Source organism: Oppia nitens, unplaced genomic scaffold (genome assembly GCF_028296485.1).
Source record: "Oppia nitens isolate AA-2021 unplaced genomic scaffold, nextdenovo-longstitch-racon4-pilon3 scaffold30_pilon_pilon_pilon, whole genome shotgun sequence".
Taxonomy (NCBI): Eukaryota; Metazoa; Arthropoda; class Arachnida; order Sarcoptiformes; family Oppiidae; genus Oppia; species Oppia nitens.
Window position 1 is genome coordinate 306,979 of NW_026533211.1, and position 11,649 is coordinate 318,627.

General features: G+C 27.1%; 1 protein-coding gene across 1 annotated transcript; it reads right to left on the reverse strand.

Moving 5' to 3' along the window:
• Window positions 1-2,011: 2,011 nt before the first annotated feature.
• Window positions 2,012-3,686, reverse strand: LOC128956493 (serine protease HTRA1-like). The gene is made up of 4 exons (XM_054302211.1): window positions 2,798-3,686; window positions 2,643-2,680; window positions 2,328-2,566; window positions 2,012-2,201 (listed from the first exon to the last, which is right to left on the reverse strand). The coding sequence occupies exons 1-4, from the start codon at window positions 3,636-3,638 to the stop codon at window positions 2,012-2,014; spliced, it is 1,308 nt and encodes a 435-aa protein (XP_054158186.1). The 5' UTR covers window positions 3,639-3,686.
• Between the last annotated feature and the right edge of the window lie 7,963 nt (window positions 3,687-11,649).

Genomic DNA, 11,649 nt, shown 5'->3' on the forward strand with positions numbered 1-11,649 from the left:
ATACACTGGTATTTCTATCACTGTCTACTACTAGACAACCCGTGCGATATACTGGCACCCAATGGCCAGTTCACTGGTATCGGTGTCCATCATCAGTGGTCACTGGACAAAATCTATGCCAACCACTACAACGATGTCTATATTATGTATACAAACGGTCGGCTATTCTGGTTTAACGTAACTTTTGAGGACAATAATGATGAACCAGTCATCCGATTGATAATGAATAAGACTGATAGATATCCGATATCGACAATCAAATGGTTTAGTCCTAAAGATATCATAAATCAAACGTATAATTCGTATAATTGTTTCAATGAATATAAAGTAAGTGTAAAACACAACTGATTCCTAATATATAAAGTTTACTCTCTCTCTCTCTCTCTCTCTCTCTCTCACTCACTCACTCACTCACTCACTCACTCACTCACTCTCTCTCTCTCTCAACAATTTTTTTAGGACAACCAAAACAAGTCAATCAAAACAGTCTGTATGGATGCCAACAATAAAACGAAAGTCTATAATAAAGACTACGATCCGAATGACCTAATGTTCAGTCCCTTACCGGCCGTCCGATCAACCTATGTCTATCTGGTCAGTCCAACAGTATATCCGACGGTAAATACATCGTCGGTAAACATCAAATACTATTACGTCCAGTCGGATGTGATTTTTGATCACAAAGACTGCGATCAATTGGACTGTCAGATACCGATATTTGTCTTTGATATCGACTCGAAGCTATGGTCGGCCATCGATGGTATTGTTGACTATAATTACGGTAACAATCGCAAGGGTTGGATATTGTTTTTCAAACTAAACTCTAAACCCTATTATTGTTGGACACCATTAGGTCAGCGCTTGTCCGAACAGGTATGTTGTTATATATAGTATACGATATATGTAGTGTCTATTAAATTATTTGTTAAATAGTTTACAGATAATAATAATACTATCGATAATACTAATCAATATTATCTACTGTTTTAGTGTAAAAATGAAATCAATTTTCTTAAGTATGGCATTGAATGTGACAGTATTTGGTCCGATAATAATAGTAATAATACTAATACTACTACTGATAATACCATACAAACAACTACGACAACAACAAAAATGACTTCAACAACAATACCGATGACATCATCATCAGCAACAACTACAACAACATTGATGCCTATCAGTAGTAGTAGTAGTACTATAGGACAGTCGTCTACAACATTGTCAAACAATCAAACAGATAATATTGTAACTGTTGAACAACCAAATGATATATGGTTTAACATATTGGTGGCCATTGTTGTCGGGTGTCTCATATTAACCATCGGTATTATTGTTGCGATAGTTATTATATGCTTACACCGAAATAATAAGCTTAAAACCAAATACAATGAAACCAATTTAAATGTAATTATTTTTTTTAAACTTAAATTTAGATTTAAAAAACTGTTTATTTTAATTTGTTTTTTTTCACCCGAAATCAGAAATCTGAAAGACTGCCGGCAGAAATTCGTAGTAAAGTCGGCCAAATGGACACCGATTGGGCGGTTCGGGTCGGATCGATATCTACCGAAACAATCAATACTAAAAAATCGATGTCAACTAATCAAACCAATAAGTCTACGATCGATATATCGAGAAAATCGGTTATAAATGATAACATTAGGAGTAGTAATACATAAAAAATTGTAATTAAAATAAAAATAATAATTAATTAGTTATGAAATTAAAACAAAAAACTCTACGATAATATTTTATAAATAGTTTATTTTTGTTGTTATTGTATTATTTATTTCTCAATATTATCAATTTTAATTAGTTATTAAACAAAATTAATTGCTGTATTAAAACAAAATAATGATTTTAATCTTACTAATCAATGATATTAATTATATAAATATTGAATTGAAATTAAATTAAAATATAAAAAACTTTTACAAATGTTTTTTTTTGAATAGTTATATAATATATCAATGGATTTGTTGTATAATTGAATTGATTTGCAAACCCTTTAAGCAAATCCTATTGATTGTGTCAATTGTTGTGGAGTTACAGTGATGTCAATCATTTTATCACTCCTTAAGACATTCAATTCAATCGGATTCATACCATTTGATTGAATTGTTTTGTATAAATCGTCGATAGATTCGACAAAATAGTCATTAATTCTAATAATTATATCAAATTCCTTAAGTTTTTGACTATTAGTATAAAATTGAGAAAAATCGGATAAAAACAAATTATTATTTGTTATGTATAATAATTATGTATTTTAAATATTTTATAAATAATAATAATTATAATAATAATAATCTTTCAATACTAACAACTCATTCACAATACTGTCCATTGGTTTAATGACATTCCACACTATTATACAACAGTCTAATAATAATTCATTTTCCTTTATATTAGGGAACTTTCGGTCCTCTTTATCGGCCATTAGTTTATATTGTTTACTACAGTAGTCATTACAATACCAATAGATCTCAACACCCAATACTAGTTTGTTAGTCAATTGGCATTCAGTTTCGACAAACTGTTTCCTATTATTTCGATATTTATTCTGTATTTACATTAAATACATATAAAAAATTATATTATTTTAATAATAAATATATGAATTATATATATATTAATACCTTTTGTTTGTTAAATTCTTTAGCATTATTGTAGAAGTCTAGACATTAAAAAAATAAAACATTTTAATAATTATCATAATTTTGTTTTTTGATTTTTGTTAATTAATTTGTTTATATATATATACAGTATATGTAATTATAACAAACATATAAACCTTTAACATCAATAGATAGTTGAGCGCATGATATCCTATGTATATGTCGAGCAATGCTTGCGTGATGAATACCGGCTAACCGTCCCTTTTCATCGATCAATGGTCCACCAGAATAGCCTCTGGTTGTACCACTGGAATGGTATAGAAAAGAGTTGACACCACAGGTAAAGAATTGGTCGGACGGACTCTGACCGCAACAAACATAGCCTAAAGTCATACTCTGTTTAATGGATTCGGGATATCCAATACAGATAAGACGTTCGCCAAAATCGGCCGGTTTCTGGTCGGCCAATACAAACACATTGGTCAGTTCGTTGTTTTTGTCATCACTGCCAGTAAACTCTAGTCTAACGAGTGCTAAATCACGATACGGTTCACAGTATAGTACCCGTCCTTTACGATAACGACTAATGATTTGATTATCACTAGTTTTTATCGAATAATGGCAATCCAATTGTCTTTTATCGTTAACTACATGAGTATTGGTAACCAATAGACCGGATTTTTTGTTAATCACACACCCGGTTCCGATACTACCACCGCCACCAATATAACCCCAGTTTAATAATCTGACGACATTTGTTTGATTATTACGTAAGATATCCGGTATACTATCCGATGGTATCATATAAGCGCATCTCATCATCAGTTGACTACTATAACTACTGTTGATTGATTTGAAGTCAGCACTGGTAGTAGTTAGAGATGATGACGATTGTCGACCACTGGGCCTATCATTTATTATCGGATGATTAGACCACCACTTATTAATGGCAAACCAATTGATGGCCAGTAGCTGATGGTGTTGTTGTCGTATATGAATAAAAATTGATGATATCATTGAAACTATTAAAACAAATTGATTACCAATACTTCATATAACTGTTTTACTTTTAAATATTATTTTGTATTTATTTTAATTAGAAACATAATATCAAGTATCGCATGCAAAACAATTAAAATTTATACTAAAATATTTTGCTAATAAATTACAAAAAAATCAAAGTTATTATTATATATCAATTATATAATATTAGTTTCCAAATTAATATAGTTTTTAGTAAAAATAATGTTAAATAAATTTATTTAAATTAATCAGAAAAACAAACAAATGTATTATCTTTTAGTGTATTTGTTTTTTGTGTTTATTTTTACAATATTAAAGTCAATTAAAATTTAAGTAAAATATATTTGTTATTTATGTTTTGATTTTGTTATATCATTGAAATTGAATTAAACAAAAAACTTAATAAATAATTTAGACTTTTTTTATTGAATAGTTATTGTTGTCGTTAATAGTAATATCTGTGGTTTAGTTATATTGTAAATACATTTGTATGTCATATACCGGTATATCTACCAAAAGTAATATAATAAACAAGTAATTAATTTTTAAAATAATAAATTAATTTTTTTTATTTAGTTATAAAAGAAAACAATATTTTAATAATAGTTTTTGTTGTTATTGTATTTTTATTTCTTCATATTAAGCATTAAATTGATTAATAAACAAAATTGTTTTTATTTTATCAAATATAAATGCTGTATAAAAAAATCAAAATAATAATTTTGATTTTTAATTTTACTAATAAATAATATTAATTATATAAATATTGAATTAAAATTGAATTAAACCACAAATAAAAAGCTTTTATAAATAATTTAAACTTTTTTTTTGAATAGTTATATAATATATCAATGGATTTGTTGTATAATTGAATTGATTTGTAAACCCTTTAAGCAAATCCTATTGATTGTGTCAATTGTTGTGGAGTTACAGTGATGTCAATCATTTTATTACTCCTTAAGACATTCAATTCAATCGGATTCATACCATTTGATTGAATTGTTTTGTATAAATCGTCGATAGATTCGACAAAATAGTCATTAATTCTAATAATTATATCAAATTCCTTAAGTTTTTGACTATTAGTATAAAATTGAGAAAAATCAGATAAAAACAAATTATTATTTGTTATGTATAATAGTTATGTATTTTAAATATTTTATAAATAATAATAATTATAATAATAATAATCTTTCAATACTAACAACTCATTCACAGTACTGTCCATTGGTTTGATGACATTCCACACTATTATACAACTGTCTAATAATTTATTTTTCTTTATATTAGGGAACTTTCGGTCCTCTTTATCGGCCATTAGTTTATATCGTTTACTACAGTAGTCATTACAATACCAATAGATCTCAACACCCAATACTACTTTGTTAGTCAATCGGCATTCAGTTTCGACAAACCGTTTCCTAGTATTTCGATATATATACTGTATTTACATTAAATACATATAAAAAATAAAAATTATTTTAATAATAAATATATTAATTATATATTTATATTACATTTTGTTTGTTAAACTTGTTTGCATTCTTGAAGAAGTCTAGTCATCAAAAAAATAAAACATTTTTAATAATAATAATAATTTTGTTAATTTGTTTGTTTTTATAACAATATTATAGCTAACATACAAACCTAAAAAATCAATAGTCAGTGCAGCGCATGATATGTTATCACTAGGAATGCTTGCAAAATGAATGCCAGCTAACCGTCCCATTTCATCGATCACTGGTCCACCAGAATAGCCTTTAGTTACACCACTGGAATGGTGTATAAATGAGCTGACATTAAACGCAAACATTTCCTCATTAAACGGCTGTCGACCGCAACAAACAAAGCCAAAAGTCATACTCTGTAAACGGTATGGTTTGGGATATCCGATACAGAAAACTTGTTCACCAAAATCGGCCGTTTTCTTGTCGGTCAATACAAACTGATCGGTCAGTTCGTTGTTTTTGTCATCACTGCCAGTAAACTCTAGACTAACGAGTGCTAAATCACGATACGGTTCACAGTATAGTACCCGTCCTTTACGATAACGACTAATGATTTTATTATCACTAGTTTTTATCATATAATAGCAATTCAATTGTCGAATATCGTTAGCTATATGAACATTGGTAACCAATAGACCGTAATTTTTGTTAATCAAACACCCGCTTCCGCTACCGCTATCGCCACCAATATAACCCGGGTTTACTAATTTGACGACATTTATTTGATTATTACGTAAGATATCCGATATCCTATCCGATGGTATCATATAAGCGCATCTCATCATCAGTTGACTACTATAACTACTGTTGATTGATTTGAAGTCAGCACTGGTAGTAGATAGAGATGATGACGATTGTCGACTACTGGGCTTATGTTTTATCATCCGATGATTAGACCACCACTTATTAATGGCAAACCAATTGATGGCCAGTAGTTGTTGGTGTTGTTGTCGTATATGAATAAAAATTGATGACATCTTTCAAACTATTAATACAAATTGATTACTAATACTTTTTATAACTGTTTTACTTTTTAAATATTATTTTGTATTTAGTTTAATTAGTATAATAATATCAATTATCGCATGCAAAACAATGTAAATTTATAATAAATATTTTTAAAATCAAGACACTAATAATAATTATAATACTGTAATATAATAATAAATATGAAACAAATAAATTTTTATATTAATTATTGATACAATAAAATACAATATTTATTGTTTTAGCGTGAGTTAATTATTTTTTAAAAATATGTTCAAAAAAAATAATTAAATAGTTTAACTAAAAAATTATTCTCAAATTTATTAACTGAATTTGCATTTGTTTTTTACCCATTTGTTTGTTTTGTTTGTTTGTGATTAGATTTTTTGAGAGTTTTTTTTGTGTCTATAATATTGAATAATAATAATTTTCATTTTGAATGTATTATCCAGTGTTGTCGTTGTTTGCCATAATTGTGTCCATCCATTGGTCGCACAGTCAGCTACAACAACAACAACAGTCTGTATGCAATATATTGGCACCAAATGGACGATCGGATGGCATACGAGTCGATCACAAATGGGATTTATATTACATAAAGGATACAAACTTTACCGATGTATACGTAATGTACAGAAATGGACAACAATTTCAGTTTGAGGTGTCGTTTCCCACCAATCAAGCAGATAGTGATAGCAATGAACCACTGGTGACAATAGCAGACAACAGTGTCGTCACAAACATCAGTACCGATAGTTCGGCTAAATTTGCTTTAAAAGCTGACTTAATTGTAAGCTATATATGCTTTTTCTGTGATGTCTATCTTAATGTAAGTATATATATATATATACTCTTATGTAATACACATAAGAGTTTGGTATTTAAACAAAACAAAATAAAAATAACAGTTTATTCTATATATTAGGACACTTCCACTCCAACGACAAATTTGGTTAAATGTCTGCAAAACAATGGATCAGCTAATCCATTGAAATATGAGTCCAATTTTCAATACGATATCACAGATTCTGTACTATTCAGTCCCGTTGCCACCGGATGGTCAACATTTGTAATAGTAGTGGACAGACATCGTAAAAATGATATAAAATTCATATTTTTTGATAAAATATTAGAAACATATAATTCAACTAAATGTAAACAGACATTGTGTTGGTATCCAAAGTTTATCGACGATTTATCCACCGATCTCTGGCCACTGGTCGACGGTATTGTCGATTATGGAATCGGCGACAATAGATCGGGACATATAGTATTCTTAACAATCGACGGAAAACCCTACTATTTTTCGACACCATTGAACAAAAAGTTATCCCCAATATTAACACTGAAACCGTATGCCACTAACTGTCCGAATATTTGGCCAAAAGGTATAACACCGTCAATAATACTGTTTCCTTCACCTCCCAGTCCTACCGATGATCAATCAGCTGATAAATATTGGATTTACATAATGATAGCGATTGTCGTAATATTGGCCGTTATTTTAGCCAATTGTTTGCTAATTTATTACATATGTTATCAAAAATCGTTAACAACTACCAAAACTCAAGTATATAATTATAAGTTTTTTAATTAATTAATTTATTTTTATTTAGTCATAAATACTCATAAATTTTTTTTATATTCATTGTTAAGAAAAAGTCGGCAAAAATTGAGCCTAAATTTAATGACGAAACTCGTATAGAATCGGTGTTTACCATCGCCTCAGACGATGGACAGACACGTACTGATCGATCAGTCTTTGTGTCAAAGAATAATGTCGACAACAAAATAATAGTTAATCCCAAGTCAACTACCGTTCCCTCCTCTCTGGCTGAACATCCGGACAACGCTGTCAATAGAGGACAGTCTCCAAGTGTGTGACTGAGACTACACTATCAAAAAATATGTAAAAATCAAATATATATATATATATATCTAGATTTTGATTTTTACAACAAAAAATAGATATATTACAAAAACAACAAAATTATATCAATATTTACAAATATAACATATAAAACATATTTATAGTTCAGTTATTAAAACACATTATTAGTTATTAAACATTTATTTCTATATAAAAATATAATTTTAATTTATTTAGACTTTAATGGAAAAATAGTTAATAAAAACATTTTTTTGAATAAAAGTTTTTGTTGTGTTTTGTTTTATAAATAAATTAATATTTTCAAGAAAATTACTAATAAAATAATATAATATTTAACTGATGAAAATGATTTACAATGAAAATAAAACTGAAACAAATTTTTTAAAGTCATTTATATAGTATAAAGTAGTTATAGTAGTATTTGTTTTAATAGTTTCAATGATGTCATCAATTATTATTCAAATTTTTAATTATATAGGTTTTACATTAATAAAAATTAACAAAACAAAATTAATTATAACAAATATATGTATAATAATATATCTTTTAATTTAGAAATTATTAAATAAATAATAAATCTTATGAAACAATAATACAATAATTTTATACTAATAATACTAATAATCATTCATATGATTTGAATATTTAAATAATTAATTAATTTAATTAATTATTTTTTTCAGTTAACTATTATTCGAGAAAAGTTATTTAACGACAAAAAATAATAATTATAAATAAATACATAATTGTCTACAAAATATAGCAATTAATGACGACTATGGCTCTAACGTTGCAATTGTTTGCCATAATTGTGTTAATCTATGGGTCGCACTGTTACAACCAATCGGTATGTAATATATTGGCACCAAATGGACAGTTTGATGGCATCCAAGTCTATCGTATGTGGACTTTAATGATTGGTTATCCAAAAGTATATATCGATGACTATTTGATGTATAAAAATGGCAGTCAGTTTGAATTTCAGGTGACATTTCCAACAAAAAGTAGTAACGAACCGGTAGTGACATTACTGGACACTAGTAGTATAACAAACGTTAGTACCGATTATATTATCAAATATGCCATCAAAAATACACAATTAGGTACTAATGATTACAAATATCAGTGTACAGTATGTGATGTATACTATAATATAACTGTAAGTATGTGTGTGTATGTGGGTGTGTGGGTGTGTGGGTGTGTGTATATGTGTATTACTATTGAATTTATTATTTATTGCTTAATAAAGACCAGCAAAAACACGACTGTCCAAACTCTATGCTATTTCAACTCCCATCCAAAATACTATAATATACAATACGATATATCAAATGTTATCCTATTTAGTCCCGTTCCTCGACTTCAATCAGATTATATTATATCAGTGAACAGACACCGAAAAAATGATATCATATTTATCTATATCTCCGATAAGACAATGAGTTTCGATGAATGCAAAATACAATTTGGGTGTTTGTATCCAAAATTCATCGACGATATACCCGACGATCTCTGGCCACTGGTCGACGGTATTGTCGACTACGGTGTCGCCGATGATAACAGCAAAAGATCGGGACATATATTGTTTTTCAATGTCGACTCCGATCCATACTATTGTATTACACAATTCAATCAGAGTCTGTCGTCAAAAGTAATGATTTGATTATTATTTTATTTTTTTGTTTTAAATATATTTGTTTTAATTTTTTTTAAAGTGTAAATCCATAGATAGTCTGACACCATATGCAACAAATTGTTCAAACATATGGCCCATAAAAACTATTGAAAATAATTGGATTGTCTTCTATATATTGATTGCAATTGCATTAGTCTTATTGATTGCAATCATTATTATCTTTATATTAATCCTTAAAATGTATTTTAACCGATAATATTAATCTAATTAATTTACCAAAAAAAAAAATATTTATAAATTTAAATATAATATATCAAAAAACTTTTTTCTTAATCAAATGTTAATTTTCCACAAAATTTGTTGTTATTATTAATTTTATTGTTTTATTAATGTTAATTTATTATTATTTAAATTATTGTATATTACATTTGTACACAATATTTAATAAATTAAAATATTAAATAAAAAAAACTTTTTATAATTTATCTTATAATAATAAAATTATTAGTAGTAAGTTACTAATTAATTAATTTCCCCCCCCCCAATAAAATTTATAGTATAAAAATTAAATAATGTTACTTAAATCACCCGTTCCTATAGACAGTCATACCAATCGGTTGCATACCATTTGTTTTCAATAGTTTCCTATGAAAATCATCAATAGATTTGTAGATATTTTTTTGATTATTGATTTTATATTAAATTATATCTAATGACATCTAAGTTTTTCATTTAAAAAAATAAAAATAAATACAAATTGTTTGTAATATTTATATGAAATATTTTTCAAAAAAATAACTCTTATATTTTATATTATTATTATTATGATTGCAAAAACAATTACAATTATACTACCAATAAAAAAAATTAACATATATATTTGTACTATACATTACATATTTAATACTATATATTATTTAATAGTTTCATAAAAAAATATCAGAAATTTATAGTTAGTTGTCATTAAATAAATTTATAAAAAAATACTATTATTATTATTACATTTTGAATTTAGCTTAAAAAATAAATATATAGAAATAATGTTAGTTTGTGTTATGTATGAAAATATTTACAGTATATAAACAAAAGTTTTGTTATTGTAATTGTAATCAAAAATATAAACAAAAAACAAAAATCTCAGTTTAATTTGTTATAATATCTCTACATATTAGCTGATAGTGTAGACTCAGTCATACACTTGTTAGAGACATGAGAGGGAACGGTAGTTGAATTGGATTTTACTTTTAAGTTTTTTGCTGTTATTTGGTTTAATAAAAGTAAAACAATAATTTAATAAATAATTGATATATAAATTACTACGAAATTTTGTTATTGTATTTAAAAAAAAACAAAATCAATGAAAATAACTGTACCATTGGTGGCCATAATTTTGTTTGACTTAGAGGTAATCACCGATTTATAAGATGACTGTCCATTAAATGTGGGCTCATTTTTTGTTGACTTTTTCTTTAAGAAAAAAACCAACAAAAAAAACATAATACAAACATATATATATATATAGAATAAAATAGTTATAAACAAAAATAATTTAATTATATTACTATAATTTTAGTATTAGCTGACGATTTTCGGTAATAAACGAAATAAATTAGCAAACAATTGGCAACAATAATGGCTAAAGTTATGACAATCGCTACTATAATGTAAAGCCAAAAGTTATTATCCGATGATTTGGTAGGAGTCGTGACTTTTGTACAGTTAAGTGATTTGAGTGTATCATTAGATTTGCACTGAAATATAGTTAAAATGAGAAAACAAATATTAAAAATATTTTTTTTTTAAAAATAAATGAAAAACTAAAAACATTCGTTACATTCGGTGACAGCGTTTGATTCAATGGTGTCGAACAATAGTATGGTTTTCCATCGATCGTAAAGAACAATATATGACCGGAACTGTTGGTACGGTAATCGGCGATACCATAGTCGACAATACCGTCGACCAGTGGCCAGAGATCGTCGG

Coding starts and splice junctions, on each gene's coding strand:
- LOC128956493 (XM_054302211.1), bottom strand. CDS start 3,638: ATGATATCATCAATTTTTATTCATATACGACAACAACACCATCAGCTA. Junction 2,681..2,797: donor ACTATCTATTGATGTTAAAG/GTTTATATGTTT, acceptor TTTAATGTCTAG/ACTTCTACAATAATGCTAAA. Junction 2,202..2,327: donor GACAGTATTGTGAATGAGTT/GTTAGTATTGAA, acceptor TTATACTAATAG/TCAAAAACTTAAGGAATTTG.